The sequence below is a fragment of the Neopelma chrysocephalum genome, unplaced genomic scaffold (assembly GCF_003984885.1).
Source record: "Neopelma chrysocephalum unplaced genomic scaffold, ASM398488v2 Primary Assembly neopelma1_26, whole genome shotgun sequence".
Taxonomy (NCBI): Eukaryota; Metazoa; Chordata; class Aves; order Passeriformes; family Pipridae; genus Neopelma; species Neopelma chrysocephalum.
This window is the reverse complement of record NW_020897695.1, coordinates 17678023-17695703: the sequence shown is the minus strand read 5'-3', so window position 1 is coordinate 17695703 and position 17681 is coordinate 17678023. Positions and strand designations below refer to the sequence as shown.

Here is a 17681-nt window from a genome sequence, read left to right as displayed (position 1 = left end):
CATTTGGGAATGGTGCAGAGGATCAGATTACAGCACAGTGGCTTCATATAAAACCAGCTGCTCTCACAGAAAATCCAGCACTAACATGACATCAGTCTGTGGCCTGAGAGCATGCAGAGCGTGTCTAAAGGAACCAGCTTCAGTGCACAGCAACCTCCAAAGATGTTGAAAGAGAACAAGCTGACTTATGAGTGGGATTCTGGGCAGGTATCAAAATAGTTCACGCATGGCAGAACAACATTTCTCCAGCCCATGGCTTCATGTGACCTACCATGGATCCAGGCAGGAAAAGAAGGGAAGCCCTTTGTAGTTGGTAATTGAGAGCCCTCCCCTGACAAATGCACTGCTGTGATGTGCAGCAATTCCTCCAACACCTCACTTCAAGCTGTGCAGCACCACTAGCTGAAGTCTCAAAAACACCTGACAACTGACCCAAGATGCTACCACATTTCAGAGACTTTGGCTAGGCTTGCTCATAGATCCCTGATCTGCATCGAAAAAGGGAGTTTTGCAACTTAAGTACAGCAAACCAAAGCCATATTGCATAACAGATACAAGGGTCTATACCAGTTTGACTAAGTGGATTACACACTTGTTTGCACAGGGCTTGACATACGTTACCCCACACCAAGGGCTGAGCATACAGACTGCAACACTCAACCCTCTGACCAGTCCATTACTAATGCAGGCTGTGATCAAGAAGCCTTTTGGATCATGGACAGCTTGCAGTGACTTCTCTTGCCTACTAGAAAAGAAAGGACACCAGTCTGACCGCTACAGTTAATGCTACTTCCTGAGAAGCCTTTAACCTGTATCATTTATTCATATTCTGCTTTTCAGAAGCCCATTTCCTCAACACATAGCCTCATGTACAAGAGGACAGATCAACTTTGTGGAGTAGTTTCCAGCCCTGCAGTGCCTTGCTTGCTTGCTACCAGACAATCTTAGGCCATACCCAGGCATCATCATAATTCACAGTTTTGAAGTATAAAATTGCTTAGAGTAGAAACTAAGTAATAACTTCATTGCAAACCATCTACTGCTAACAAATCTCCTCCAGTATCAAAAAAGCTAGCAATTGATGCAGTATCAAGATCCCAGGCCATATTTCCTGTCCCAAAGACAGTACAGACAAACTCACTCCTCAAGGAGCACCAGCTCTGCTACAGTTGCTGCTTACCTTAGTTCTTGACCCTTCAGGGAAAGGAACTGGCCCCAAAGAAGTCTCAAGTCTGACTACTGATGTACTACAGTTTATAGAAATAAATTTGTTTTCTAGAGGATGCATGTATAGGAGATATTTATGCCAGGTCAGGCTCCTTTGAGCCTACCCAGGAACTATTAGTATTATACAAATCAGTTCTGTGCTGAAGCATGAACTGCAGGATTTCTTCCACCTGGAATCATGATCAGAAATGATGCCATATGCTTATGCAGCTGTGACTAAGAGTGAGGGAAGCTCTCTTATTATTCTGCATTGCACACACTTTTATTTTTCTTCTACAAGAAGGGAAAACCAAGGCTAATCAGTAGCACTCAGGCAACTCCTTAATTAAAGAATTTAGGATGTTTAGAAAAGCATCCTAATGCACCAGGAAGGAAAAAGCAGACACGCATAATGCATTTAACAAATTCCAAAAGATGGTATGAGCTCTTCTCCTTAGAAGGCATCAATCACATAAATATCACTTTATCTACAGAGAAAACAGTCCTAATGATGTAGCCATTCCAGTGAGTTTCACAGAAAGTTCATGTGATGTGGATAGCACAGACAGCAAGGGGTAGGATAGGGGAACTAAGGAAAGCAGTTCGCTTCCCAGTATGACTCTGCCCAAAGCTGAGAGGCAACAGTGTCCTCACCTTGCTGGGAAGTGACAAATATATTTATTATGACATGCAGATGCCAAGGTGTGTGGCAAAGCCAAGGACTCACAGTAAACATGGCCAGGTGACACTAGTGTAAGGATGGAACAAATCCTCATTCTCTCTTCTGCTCATAACCTAAACCCATAACCTACTTGGATTAACACTGCTTGCTTTTGCACCTACAGCTGTCAAGAAACTGTAAGCAATACTGCAGCTAGTGTATTTCTCCTCCTTATTCAGCTCTGACTTAAGCACTGGTGCTCCAGAACAAAATTCAGGTTTTTGAGCACACTCCTGAAGTAACTCTGTATGTACCAGGTTGCCTCCACCCGTGAAGGCAAGAAACAGTGAGGTGTCAGGAGCACTGAGCAAGCACACCTTGGACACTCCCCTGGGCCCTGAGCCTTTTATTACCACAAGGCCTCCCAGCAGGCTGGAGAGGTTGGTTTCAACACCGGGGTAGTGTCAGCTCCTGCTGGGAGAAAGAAGTTTACAGAAAGAGTACAGCATTGGCAATGACAATGTTTATAATTCACCACCTACAAGAAGAGACATAAGAAACTGTCATGCTCAACTCTAACCCAAGAAGAATGGAGCTTCAGCCCTGATTGTAGTCTTCACCACCAATAAGGGACTTTTCACCCTCCCTTCTACATGCTCCCTATTTATCCATATCCTCCTGGTGATTAACCAGCATCTATTTTGGAATAAAACCCTGAAAGTCTGCAACTAACTTACAAGCAGGAGCAGTTTAGTTCCCTGCAGCATTTTGTGAGGTATTTGCTTAAGGATACAACCTGAACCATGTTTTAAGAATCAATCTGAAAAGTCTGTGCCAATTTCTTTGAAGAACTGAGTTGATATCACTAGAAGACAAGACCTTGCTACTTTCTATATGCATACTTTCTAAAGCAGAAAAAAATCACCCCTGGTGCTCAGCTAAGTCTGATCTCCCCCCTGTTGCCTGCACAACACATTTATCACAGATTATGGCCTTTGGAGGCTCTACAGAAAAGCTGCAAACAGAAATGGCAATTGATGGGAAGACAATGCACTTGGTAAGGGTCTTGTAGGTGAAATACTGCCTAAGCTTAACAGACACCTGTACATTTAAGTACAGCAGAGAAAAAAAGCCCTCTAATGTGAAAAGAGGAGATTGACAATGCCAGGGCCTGAAGTGAATGATTACACTGCTCTAACGCTTGCTAGCTTAGCTTCCCAGCTTTTGCTGATAAACAACAGGAGCTGAATAGCACTCAGGCACACCGCAATACTCTCTGGAGATTTGATACTACCCCCCTCATTCATCATTCGCTGGTGAGCTTTGTTCACTAGCTTCAGCTAAACCATTAATGAAGGGAAAGCCTTCATGCAGTCCCACACACCTCTGCAAGAATAATTGATACCCTCTTCCAGGCCCTTTTGGGTCCTCAGACTATACCTTAACAGCCACCTCCTGGACATGGTTTTATCCTTGCTACACAGAAGACTGCATCTCCCCAGAATTAAAGAATGATCGGGTGGTGGTTTTAGACCTCCAAAAGCTAAAAATTAATGAAACAAGCAATTACTGAAGGAAGACTGATGATACTTTGCAAGGCAGAAAGCAGTGCTGCTGGGAGTAGCACTACCTGTAAAATGAAATATGTATCCAAACTGCCTCAGTGACTCCTAAGTCGCACCCACTGCAGCAACACAGCTCTGGGAAGAGTCAGACAGTGCTTCTAGAGTATGTAAGTCTGTGCCCTCAACATAGCCCATAAATTTATGGACATACCTAAAGTGGGACATTCAAGATAAACCCCCACTTTTTAATGCATATACTCCCAAAAGGGGCACAGAGAATACGTGATCATCTTTTGTACCTGCTACAGAAACAAAGGCCAACAGAAAGTCTCAGTCTGCTTCCCTAAAGAAGAATCACTATCAAATTTTCCTCTCTGCAAAAGGAAAGAAGACAGTAACACACAGGTCTGATACCAGAATCCAAGCACTTCCACCCACTAAATGCTCTTTCTGCCACACTCCAATTACTCCAAAACATATTTAGGAAGACTAGGATATAAATGGGTCAATATGGACTACTAAAGTGAGGTAAATTAGAAAAACTTTCTATTTTTGCATCATCCTCTCTACAGAGAGGCAAAAAGCTAAAACAGACAGGTATATTTGGTTAGCAAGTCACTGTGTCTTATCTCAATAGGACCAAATAATTCATCCACACTTTAGAAAATCTCCATTCTTATCCTCCTCAATGCATACAGTGATATAGTCAAAAGAAGAGGTATGCAGAAACATAACAAAAAAGACTGGCTGAAAAGACTGCTCACCCCAGTAACCGTAACAACAAATAAGACAAAGAAAACTGTTTGGCTGAGGAATCTGCTTCTCTCTTTTTGGTAGTATCTTTTAACTTAAAAACAGCTGCATTTGAGTCAAAGAATAAAGCTCAAGATAGTCACAAAAAATAAAGGATGTATTTTTCTCCAAAGATCAAAACCATAACTAAGACAAGACATTCATATTAGAGTATTAAGTTCAGTGTCCAGAAAAAAACTCTTCTGCCATATATAAAAAAAAAGATACTGCAATTACTTTACTGCTCAAGAATCTCTTTGCTCAAACTGCTTAACTCTTCTCTCATGAAGTTTTGTCAGTAACTTGATTTTAACTACAACGTACAAACAATTTTTCTTCACCACCCTCATCTTATCTAAAGCTCTTCTTTTGTTCTGGAGAGTTTTGTTGCATGCTCCTCTATAAATTTGCTCAAATGCTCTAAATCTCTGTCCCCGCCTTCAAATTTAATAGGGTTGTTCTTCTTGTCCCTCGGAGCAAAGTAGATGGTGGGGAATCCTTCCACTTTGTAGTGGTCGTTTGTCACGTCGTTGGCAGTAGCATCCATCTTGGCTATAACTAGATTTTTCTCATTCTTGTATTTTTTGCCTAGCTCTGTATACACTGGTTCAAGTTTCTTGCAGTGTCCACACCATGGAGCATAGAACTCTATGAGAACATCATTCTTTGGATCCATTACTATGGTATCAAAAGTTTTACCCACTACCACTTTCACAGGCCCTTTGTTATTTTTTGGCACTGGCTGGGACTTCACAATTGGCTTCAGTTTTCCTAGAAGAAAGAAAAACACACAGCACTGTTAGAATATGGTAAGAGCAGCCCTTACAATCTCCCCTAAGAAAGGGCAGTAGCACATCCTCCTGCCAGGGAAAAATCACTGCACCACCAAATGAACTTGCCCCTGAAACACAGGTCGTTTTGCTGGTGACCTTTTAGCCAAATAGCCTTGTGAAATATGGGTAACAATTTGTTTCGTAATTCCCTAGAACCTTTCTTCCTCTTTTTATGGCTGTCCATCCACAGGGTACTAACTAGCGATTTACTACAGAAGTCACAAACATGAATGACCAGCTCACACTTAAGAGCCACAGGAACATTTTAGGCTTGCCAAACATAACATGCTCAGGTTTAGAGTATAGCTGGAAGTCACAGCATAGTCCAAGCAATGAAGTTAATGAACCAAAGTTTAAAAAAAAAGAGGCAAGAAACATCCAAAAGCTTCAAGTCACAGAACACTGCAAGGTTGCACAAATTACTTTATTATAGCCATTGCCTCAGGAAAAACTCTTGGGTAAACAGAGCAAATAGCTTAGAGAACCCTATTTTAGAAACTGTACCTTTTTTGAATGCCAGCACAAACTGTCTGAGTACATCAGAGTCAAACTCTTCTGGCTCCATGGCATATTTCTTGCCACCTTCATCCAGAATGGCAACATTGACATCCTCTCCACTCTCAAGTAGGCCCAAATCTTTTATTTCAGAAGAATAATCCTCCTCATCAGAAACAGCAAACACATATTCAGGAAAGTCTTTGGCCACTTCCAGGACTTTGCCTCTCCAGTACTGGGTAGCTGAAAAACCAGAACACAATGAGATTGGCAATTTCTAGTTACTTACTGCCTGCTCCTCTCAAAGTGGAGGAAGGGTAATCACAGCAAACTTACCAACTCGGTAGTCAAAACTGAAGTCCACAGAATAATAGACCACCACTAGAGGACGCTTAGCATATCTCTTAGCATCATTGGAAGGCTTCCGATGACCAACTAGAGGCAAAGCATGTTTTAGCACATGCTCTTTAATCTCTGACCCATCTGTAGAATCCTGTTCAAAAAAATTGTGAGAAAAGTTGAGACAAGGAGATTTAAGAGGCATTTCTGTTATACACTACTGAAAACTAATATTGATGCATACACAAATGAGAGAGAGGGGCATGTTATAAACAATACTGTCACCATACTCTTCAAATCTTTGAGCACTAGGGATAATTTGGTGTTCTACCTTTGAACTGCATATTGTAATGATAAAATTATTATTTGAAAATGCAACATCTGGACTAATTTCATAAAGTTTTCTTGAACAAAGCAATACAGTTTCAGTGGACAAACAGTTGCCTCAAATATCTAGTGGGAGTACTTCCAACACGAAGATGCCAACTGATCATAAATACAAGGAAAGAGAACCTTCAATCCGCACGCAAACTTTCTAGCTCTGTATCAGCTACTCACTTTAAGATTCAGAACATGCATCTTGGGCTCATGCTTTGACTGAAATTTTTCTGGCTGCATGACAACTAGTTTTCCTGGGGATGCTTTCAGTAGTTTTGCAATCTCGTTGCTGAAGGTGTGATGAAACTTATAATCTTCTCTCAAACCATTAGCTGAAAAATTAAAGTTAGGGTGAAGGAGAAGTCAGTAAGAAGTGGACTGACAGCCTCCAACTGAAATCTTGAGGCTGCACTGCAAGGAAACTCTCTTCCTATTCTCAAAGGGACACAGAACAACCCAGTCTTGGACAAAGCTCTCATCCAAGGGTGAGAAGCATGTAAATATACATACAATTCTAGCAGCACTATTTGAATGCTGTTCAACAAGAATAACTTGTCGAGTTATTCTACATACCTCAAAAACCTTGAAGAGCTTCCAAAACATACAGCAAAACAGCTATTTGTTTATAAGTCTTATATCTCTTGGCTTCCCCCCAAATAGGTCAACTAGCCAAACTATTTGCTTTGGGGCAGCCTGGGAAACAGTTCTGTAGTCTTCCATGCTGGAGCAACCAAATTAGCTCCTAATCCAACTACAATGACAGCAGCCCCAGAAGCAGACATAGACAGGTGGCCAGGAATGGTCTAGCTAAACTGATCCAGAGGTGGATGATGATTCTTTCTCCAGGCCACCCACCCCAAACAAGCTTGGCAAAGCCCAGTCTCTGGAACTGTCAGGCATGAAACAAGCAGTAACAGACAGAAAAGATACGTAGGCTTTAAGCCAGGAAGTTGTGATTTGTTCCTCAGGCACGAATTTTCCCTGCTCCGTAGTTTGCATGCTTTTAGGGACACAATACCAGGAGGAAGTATCTTCTGTGACTGGCTGATACTTCAGCTATAACCCCAAAATCTGGTTTGAACTTTCTTCTTGAGTAGAAGATCACCCCTCCATCTACTTCTTGTTCCTCTCCAACCTCCCCTACTGAACTAAGAACAAAAATACATGATCTCTCTGCACCCAAAGTCCTAGGCAGAATCCCAACAAAACATATTTAATTAATATTTTAAAACATTCTGTACCTGCTTCCTGATAGAGCTGATAGGCTTTGTCATTCTCTCCACTAAAGACACCAATGATGATGACATCATCCCCATCCCTCAGAAATTCCTGTACCTGCTTGGTAGCCTGAATCTGTTTGGATGGAGGACCAGCCTGTTCAATCATGTAGTCGACAATACCTGTGAGACAGACCCGCCCCCAAAAAGTTGCTTAGAACTTTTATTGAACTGAAAGGTTCAGGCATTCCATGTACAACATTGTTTAGTACCACATTTCCCATGGACACCATGTGACATCGGGGACAGCCCTCCCACAATAACTTGAAGACCAAATCAGCAAGACCTCAGTCTAAGTTTTTAAAGCTGCAGTTCTGGATATTCTCCTTCAGGTTAGTTTCAGAAGAGGTGGCCAAGCATGAGATCCATGGATACTGGCTGATCTTGCAAGTGACCTTCTTTTATGAAATTCCAGACACTTCACTGTCTCCTGAACCTGCTATGAACCAAAGTTCTACTTGGATAGTCTTAAGTCTTTTCTCTTATTAGAACTTTAATAATGGCCAGTCTTTGCGAACGAAGATTTTGGGAAAGGTCTTTTACCTTTCGAGCCTGCGCAATGGATTTTTTAGGTGAGACACAGCACGCGCTGAACTGAGCCCACCCTTTAATCCTAAGGTTCATCTGCCGGGGCCAAGCAAGCTTGGACAATGGCAGTGAGGTCCTCAGGACGTAGGTTTGTTTAGAGTGACCTTCTCATAGATGGATGGCCTCACAGGGCTAACGACATTGAGTATTTTGGCAGTCCTTATGGTGCATTCCAGTACAATTAAAGGCTGCCCATTTACCCATATTGCCACTGCTTCACCATGGGTATTTAAATTCCTTTATATTAAAAAGAACTGATAGTACCACCATAAGATGTCAAAGATTACAGACAAACTTAAATTGCTGGCCTGTGAAGAGCACAATTTGTCAGGTTTCCCCGGCTTCTATTGCTATGATGTTAACAAGCCTGCAAGTCCTATAGAGATGCTAAAAGATTTGTGGTCAATCCCTCAGAAAATAAGAAAAAGCAGAAGTTGCAGTACCATATTTTTCCCGTGGCCCACTGTAGTCATAAGGTTTGCCCTTGCGGAAGATTTTGAGAGTTGGGTAGCCAGTAACATCAAACTTCTTAGCAAGCTCAGTTTCAGCAGTGGCATCAACCTTAGCTAAGGGAATTGGAGGCGTGCGCTTGCTGAGCTCCTTGGCAGCCTTCTCATATTCTGGAGCAAGCCTTTTGCAGTGTCCACACCTAGAGAAGGAGAGTAGAGAGCAGTTTTTACAACCCATGAAGTCTGCCAGGTATCTTCTACCTCCGAAGTGGAAGAATTAAGTCTGCCAGAATGCCGAGAGTAGAAACGGGATTACTGAATCTACAAGGACACTTCAGCCTAGGAATATGTGTCTCTCCAACCTGAAGCTGGCCTCACACTACTATAGGTAGTTTCATTTCCAGAGGCCATTTTTAAACTAAGGACCAACTATCTTTGGTTTTCAGTATCTCAGTGTGGTCCCAAATTAGTAAATAAGGAGAATATTCAGTGAAGCTTTCGACACCACCCCTTTGCTGAAACATAGATCTAGTCTAGTCTTCAATTGATTTGCAATATGATCCTAGGTTCAGATTAGAACTAAGGTACACCAGAGCTACACACACCTGCAAAGATGTGTAAAGAGGCATAACAACAGAAAACAGGCTCACCAAGCCTGTTCAAGCCAGCTGTGCTAGGCAAGCACGGGTGACTGCCTTCTTGCTTACCATGGAGCATAGAACTCCACCAGGATTATGTCAGCACCATTCACGACATCGTCAAAATTATCCTGGGTCAATACCAGAGTAGCTTCGGGTGGAGGGGTCCAATTAGGGTCAGAAACCTCCTTCACTTTGGCCACAATTGCTGAAATACAGTTCAATAACCCAGTTAGCAAGTATGCATTATTATAGCACTAGCATACCAAATGCAAGAGATGATAACAAGAATTTAAAATTAGAGTAGCAAGCACGGTCTTGGACCGAGGCTTACACATCAAGCTTACATGAGAATGCTTTCTTAATCAAACTCCTTTATGCTTTATTTCCTTGATGGTATTGCCAAGAAGGTCTTCTCTTCACACCATATTGCATCTTACTTATGCAGAGCATAGATCTGTACTTTGCAGCACTATAGTACATGAATTCCATCTCAAAAAAGACAGAAAAGGTAGTATTTCCTCTCTGATTGAAGCTGGGCACATCAATTAAGTGAAAATCAAGCAGGTTTACACACAGTCAATATACAGATCAAATGTTTATTGGCTGATCCTTCAGCAAGCATGAGACTGCCTCCTCTTTTGGTCAAGTCATATCTCTACAAACCTCCTGTCAGCAACAGCACTACCCACTACCTGCAAAACTGTCCTCTAACATGCAGTCAGTTGAGAAAACAGGAAAAATTTCAGCCTTCATAGTATTATTCTGCTTAAGATAAGGTAACTTGAGACCAAAGTCCTTCAAAATAGTCACATATTAAGACGCAAGATCATACGCTACTTTGCTTTCTTACAGAGACCTGCAAAGGACTGGTGCTTACCATCTTCCGTCCTAGAACCGTCATAGTCAACAGGCTGGCCTTTTTTCAGGATTTTGATGGTTGGGTAGCCACTGACATCAAAACGACTTGCTAGTGAAGTGGCTGCAGTAGCATCTATTTTGGCGACAGGAATAGGAGGGTCATTTTCCTTCAGAGTTTTGGCTATCTTTTCATACTCAGGAGCAAACTGCTTGCAATGCCCACACCTATCAGAGGAAGACACAAGTAGATACATAAATGCACAATGGACTCGTAGAGATATTTTGCTGCTCTGCATTTCCAGGATGTCTTCTGACAGATGTTCACATAATCAACACAGAAATGTCTGTCTTGCTATGTGTTCAGATTACGGAGAGATAAAGCTAATGTTCAAATTAACAAATTAAGTAACTATAGCTAATTTGTTCAAATCCCAACGTTGTTATTTTTTCCTAATTTTCATTCAACATGCAATGTATTTCCATATGCTTTATAAAGCCATTGTAAAAAAATTCAACAAGTGCTTTTACAACAAAATTGTAAACCTTGTACCATGCTCCTCCTTCCTTCCCGTCCCCACAAATACGGTCTCAATGCAACTTCAGCTTCTCCCTAATCTAGTTTTATCTTCTCTACCTACCACCCTAAATTGAACTAAAGGGAAAAATGAACCAGTAGTTAAGTGGACCTAATGAAATCTCACACCCACCATGGTATCACAGCACCTGCTCCCTCTCTGGCCATAGCAGAACTTTCTGGGAAGAATAGAGGCTCCTGCTGCAAAAGCTGATGTGACAAAGGATATCAGCATAAGAAAAGCTTGACAAGCTGAACATGAAACCAGGGAAATATAGGGGGAAGAAAAGAGGAAATGTGTGGCAGACAGCCTGGGCTCCTTAGCCTCTTAACTGGCAGAATGGGGAGTAGAAAAAAGGAGAGGTGTTTAGTCCATGATGACACACATCCTTCTGCTCAGATAAATTAAACTTCATGTTTAGTTTCCATGCAGGCAAGCCACAGCTGCAGGATTAGGACCCATAGACAAGGAGGGATGCAGTTAAAATGCAACTCCACCTCAAGATCACATTCGCCCTTCTATTCAAAGACTAGAAAAGGAGCTATGAGTAAGTCATCTTTGTATCACTAAATCACAATGGAAAAGAGGTTCTGGTTGCAATGCTAACTCAGCAACTTGACTAAAAATATATTCTACTCTTGTTTTCCCCCAGTAACCATCTCTATTATTTTTGCCCATAAGAATGCAAGAGAAGGCACATTCTGGCCTAAATTCTTTGTCTCGGTTATATGCAGGTAAGTCCATTGTAGCTCCCCTGAGCACACCAGTGGTCTGGGATGCCAGCAGAAACTATCATCATTAGGTGGACATATGAGCCACTGCTTAAACTGATAATACAAACGAGCTATGTCTTTAATCACACCACGTCCTTCTGGCAAGGACAGAAATGTGAATTTAAAAAGGAAAACCTTCTAGCAATTCCTCTACTAGGGAAGTCACCTTCATCCCTCCATTTAGATGAGGAAGTGCAAAAGTTCCCAGGGGTTCAGCACAAGGACAATAGCAGGCTGCAAGACCACACCACATGATTTTTCTGGGGCTCACTGGGACCATTTCTGTTCCCTGACAGGCACAAAGCAGGGAGAACCAAGGCTGTCCTTCCCTTCGAATGGGATCCCTCAGCATGGCCCACATCTGTGAGATGGAACGGGCTGTTGGCTATTGCATGGTACAGGAAAAAGGTTCTACACCACCAGAACCATCTCCTTCCCTGGACTATAGTAATGTCCAGTGCATCTCCTGCAGGCAAACTACTCCTATGTCATCTTTAAAATTGCAACTCAAGTTCACTATTTAGGAGTGTGTCCTGGCGGAGAAGACCTCAACAGCCATCTCATCTTGTACATAAGGAGATACCACTGTGAACCTACCATGGTGCATAGAACTCCAGCAGCACAGTATCCTTGTCTGCAGTAAAGGTGTCAAAGTTTGCATCATTCAAGACTAATACACCATTTTCTTCTTTAACTACAGAATCATCATCATCTTCATCATCCTCTTCATCATCATCATCACTGTCATCATCGGTCTCTTTTGTAACAGATTCTGGAAAAGTAAAAATGCAATAGATATTAGATTGTGTCAAATTTAACACTGAAGTAACAGTACCAGGTTAAAGATGGATCTCCTGTGGTTAAAGAAAAAAGTCCCTACACAGGTTAGCTTCTGCTCCACATACAGCCACAGCTATCTCAGTTTGCAAAGAACTTGGACTCAAATGTTTGACTTGTGTTTCATTTTTGTCCACACTACACCAATATAAATATTTCAGTAAAGTGTCAACATCTATCTCCAATTTCAAGGCAAATTAACAAAATGGATACAACAAGAATTAATACACACAGATCCACATAACAGTTGCCACCAAGGTACATTGGATATATTGTTGAAATGTGGGAAGCGAGACACGTTTTGTTGGGCAAGAAGGGCACAGAAATGACACCTAAATTCAAACAGAAGCCCTTCATCATGCAGTGGAACAGCTGCCATAAACCCAAATGTTACAATCTTGCTAGTACAAAGGTGGTTTCGAGGCAGCATTTTAAAATGAGGCTTCTTTCCTGACTGCTCCATCCCACCTCTGCCACCTCAATATATCTTGCTTTCAATTACAGTGATGTTTCAGGTCCGCAATTCATTGAGGAGTCTTTCCGCTCACAGAGGCATCAATCACTCTGCTCTGGACCAGCACCAGGCTGCACTGAGTGTAAAATCAAGTAAGTGACTGTTTCAGGAGTCCCGTGAAAACCCACTCGTATGCACCTGCCAGATGCAAGGTAAATGGAGTGAAAGTTTCTTTCAAACAGCTTTTGTGGAGGCCTTTGATTTAAGGAGACCAAAACCGCTGGTCCAGAACAGGCCTTTCAAGAAGAAAGCAGCAGATTTGTTCAATTACCGAAGCAAAATTAGCACGTGAAAGCTGAAGCCAGGACATTTCAACTGGTTCATTCTTTGTTGGCTTGGAATTTGAGATGGTTTCTTTAATATTCGACCTTTCACATGTTCCTTTAAATTTTTTTTTTTAACTGCTATCTTTCAAGGCAACCAGACCTTCCTGAAGGCCTTTAAGGAATTTCAGTTACAGAACAAGTAATGATAATACCTCATCCCAAATGAAAATTGTAAAACAACGAAGCTAAGGCCCTTTTGACCACTGAGAGTCCCAGGAGTATACTGGGGGGAAAAAAAAAAGAAAGGGAAAAAAGGATTTAGGTATCTTGGTCAAAACTATTTTTTCTATTTAACTTTAACTGGCTTTTGACTAAGCTGACAGGAGTTACTGCAGCACTATTCTGAAAATACTCTGATTTCACCTGGAATTTGAAAGTTAAGACTGAGAAATATGTACTACCCAACTATGAAAAAGTGAACAAAACAAATCCCACTTTTCTCACACCGACAGCAGACCACAGGAACAATCTCACCATGGACAAAACTATGCCATTAAATTGCAATAGCTATTTTTATGTTAGAAGAAAGCATACAAAAATAAGTCTATATGCCCTCAGAAAACAGCACGGGCTCTTAGAGAAAATATGTTCATTTTAATTAAAGTCAACTTTACATACCACCAAAATATTAAAGCTTCTGGTGAGGGGAGAGATCACAGGAGATTATTTATCACACAACAGTAGTCACCTGGATTAGATTTCTTTAACAACTACTCCTGTTTCATCTGATCTTTGAAGCAGCTAAAAGCACTTTTTGCCAGCAGACAATGCCTCCTGTGTTGCAGCACTTGCTCACACTTGAGGGAAGTCACATACCTACAGGACTACCCTGGTGAAACAGCTGGTTTTCAGGGGGTTTCAGCAGGCAAAATTTCTGCCTTACATGGGTGCCTAGCAGCTTTGAGGGCTATGTTTCACCACATAGTGTTCCTGGTCAGTCTGTGCCTGAACTTCCTGCAAGTTGTGCAATGCCATTGCTTTTCCATGCAAATTGCTTCAGACTTGGTTTTTCCTGACACAAAGGAATTTGAGCAAAACTAGCTGGCCAATTCTGCTCATGCATCTCAAACTTACCACCAGGTTGTGACCCTCATTCCTGCTTACTATGCTAACTAACTGACCCAACAGAGACAAAGGCCACTGCAGCTACTGTAGCACAGGCTCATGGTTTAGAAAACCAAGAACAAAGCATCACCTGCAAAAACATCCTGCACAAGTAGAAAATGTAACCATTAGGTCCAACATCCATCACTGAATATGGATCTTTCCCTGCAAGTGGCTGTACAGCCTGCCAACATAAAACTTCCTTGACAGTGACACATTGTCATGGGCATTATACACACCCACTTCCTCCTCCTTGGAGATGGAGGCAGGACAATAGCAGTGTAACAGCAGGACTCCACCTTTTCCCAAGTGGGAGGAGGACATGCATTAAAAAAAAAGTTAACCACACCTATAAACTGGTCCTTAAGTGTGCAAACTCTATCATAGCTACCTCTAACACCTCCTTTACTATTGGGACTGAAAGAACTGCTTCAGGGACCTGACCAAGCATGGGAGTAGCAAGCAGGACATCTCTTCATTAAGAGCAAGAAACTTGCCTCTGCATTAATGATTTACAATTTAAAGAGAACAGATGTAGAATGAGTCTTACTGTGACATCTGAAATAGCAGAAGTAGCTAATAAATACTTGCATAAGACAGCTCATGAAAATAAAACAGCTGCCCCCAAACTGAAGTGTCTTTGTTTCTTAAGATACTTACAAAGCAGGTGGACAAGCCAACATGTGGCAGCTGTGGCTAAAACCTGCCCTCCAATAAAATATGGATTACTCCTTTTTACTCCAAAAAAATCACTTCCGCAAATTTCAACACATTACTACACAAGTCAAAAAACATGATCAAAATGGTACTTATTTTAAGACTTGAAGTACATGATACTGGCTGGTAGACCTTCTTCAGGATGACAGCTACTCTAAGTGAAATTAATTCTTTCAGTAACTTCGCTGTACACTCAGCATTTATCATAAATCTGGCCTAGTAACTTTTTCTTAAGTAAAGTTAATCCCATACAAATAAAGCTGCATCCAGACATCAACAACTTCAGGATTCTGCCTGAAAGTTTTCTTCTGAGGAGCACAGCTCCTAGATGAGCTCAGTTTTCAGAAACCCAGAAGTCAAGACTCATAATCTGTTGCTAGGGCACTCAAAAGTCTTTCAACAAAAATCAATCCTCCTCAAGATTTTCTGTAGCGGATCCTCTACATGATTCCTCCTGTTCCTTCATCAGGATGCTAAGAGTGTAACAGTCACGATCCAGGCTAACCTTACTTTGAGCATATTTGCCTCACTGTCCTAGTTGAACTTCACTTCCCAAACCATGCTGTACAACAAGCCGGGTTTAATCTGAACTTTTCATCTCCTGCACAATCAATGTACATAAAATCACTTGCTTGTTGCAAAGGAAACTTATTACACTTCATACACACCTGTATTCCAAAAGCAAAAATGGAAATCCCCAACTATGTGCATTTTTAATGCAAAGGCTTTGAAAAGCCTATTCATGATCTATATACAATTTCTAGATACACAATAGAAACCAGAAAACGATTCAAGTTGTGCAATGGATTAGTGCTCAGCTTCCACACAGCAGGAAAGACTTCCATCACCATGTACCTTTGATCCAGACAACTCGTATAATGAGAAGAACAGCACCTGTGGGAAATACTGATGAGAGCCTGAGAGCCTGGCCCACAGGAAGCTGAGCTACCGCTGTCAGCCACAGGTAACACTGTAACATCACAGGTGTTACTTCATTCTATGAAGGTTGTAGGGAAAATCAGTACTTGGCTTTGTCACATGCTACAAAGCAAGGATAATCAAGTGTTCTAGCTAAAAGCAGAGAAATAGACACAATACTTGTCTTTCAGTTTGCAACTGAAAAAAAAAAAGTGTTTCACAGGAAGATTCTGTATCTCCATCTCCTTTCTGCAGACTCCATATCCTTTAAAACAAGTTTCTTGATCCTCATCCTACATACAGTTAATTACACAGATAAGGTAACTGATTTATATGTGCTTCTTTGAGTTTTAGTGCCTTTTCAGTGAGCAAGAATTTGCAGGACATGAGTTCAGAAGGTCATCCATAATCCAGTCTCCCCGAACGCCCTCTAATACTTAACATACAAGAAATATGAAAGATGCAGGATTTACCAAAATTCACATGAAAGAAACTTAAAACTAAAAAAAAGAAAATCTTCAAATGCCTGCCTCCTACTTTCAGGAACGTACTAAACTCAATAAGCCTGAGCAGCTTTGTTTCAGCTAATTTTGGAAGAGGAGAAACGCGTCAGTGAAATTCAAAGACAATGGGAAGAAACAGCAAGCAATTGGCAACACTGGTCCTTCCTTCTGTGAAAAAAACCAAACCAACAACCCCATCAGTTTGAAACACGCAGAATACACAGATCCCCTGAACAGAGGGATAAGGAAAAGTGTGCTCAGCCATAGAATCACAGGATGTTGAGGTTGAAAAGGACCTCAAAGATCATCTAGTCCCAATCCCTCTGCCACGGGCCAGGGCATCTTCCACTAGACCACAAACTGGCCTTGAACACTGCCAGGGATGGGGCATCCACTACCTCTCTGGGCAACCTGTTCCAGTGTCTCACCATCCTCACTGTAAAGAGTTTCTTTCTAATATCTAACCTAAACTTCCCCTTTTTCAATTTGTACTCGTTACTCCCCATTCTACACTACAGCTCCTGACAAAGAGTCCATCTCCGGATAATGAAATCGCAACGAGTCGGAATAACGAGGCGAAACAATGAAATCGCAAACTTCACGGTGATTTAAAAGCCAGGGATTTCCAACATGGCTAATCGTTAGATAGCTGTTAACTCCGTGCTTGGAAGAGGCGAGGCAGAGCCGCCCCACAGCGCTGGGACAAGCGGCTCGCCCAGACCTCACCGCCTTCATGTGGGGGCTCAGCGCCCTGCCCAGAGGCCCGGAAAAGCTTTCTGGCCCCAGCGGGGCCCTGCCAGCCCAGGCTCCCCGCAGCGCCCAGCGGAGGGGCCGCGCCCCCGCCTCCCGCGGGGGGATCCAGGATGCGCCGCCAGCCCGGCCCCGGCCCGCGCTCACCTCCGTCTCCGTCCTCCTCCTCCTGGGCCGCCGCGCCCCGCGCCAGGAGGGCGATCTGAACCAGCCCGAGCAGCAGCACCAGCACCCACAGCCTGCGCACCCTCATCCTGATCCCGATCTCTCTGCTGCTCCCGGCCCGCTCCCGTCCGCTCCCTGCGCTCCCCACGCCCCGCCCTCCGGGCACGCCACGCACGGTGATTGGCTGCTGCCCCGCCACGCGCGCCGCACGGCCGCCAATCGCCGAACGTCACGAGGGGCTCCGGCGCGGGGTGCGCGGGTCTCGCGGGACTGGCGGGGGCGCCCCCAGGGACGCCCGGCAGCGGCGATGCGGGACACAGGCGCGATCGACTGGGACAGTGGCGGAGAAGCGCCCGCACCGCCGCGGCTTAGAACCGCCCGGGGGCTCTGAGGTGCCGCCCAGCCATTGGCCGCCGC

The 17681-nt window shown here is 42.9% G+C and overlaps 1 protein-coding gene across 1 annotated transcript; it reads right to left on the bottom strand.

Annotated features, from left to right (window-relative positions):
- Positions 1-4321: 4321 nt before the first annotated feature.
- PDIA4 (protein disulfide isomerase family A member 4) lies at positions 4322-17414 on the bottom strand. Its single transcript, XM_027675780.1, has 10 exons — positions 17247-17414; positions 12028-12202; positions 10102-10307; positions 9291-9429; positions 8578-8783; positions 7511-7669; positions 6450-6601; positions 5889-6045; positions 5562-5795; positions 4322-4995 (listed from the first exon to the last, which is right to left on the bottom strand). The coding sequence occupies exons 1-10, from the start codon at positions 17350-17352 to the stop codon at positions 4580-4582; spliced, it is 1950 nt and encodes a 649-aa protein (XP_027531581.1). The 5' UTR covers positions 17353-17414; the 3' UTR covers positions 4322-4579.
- Positions 17415-17681: the final 267 nt, after the last annotated feature.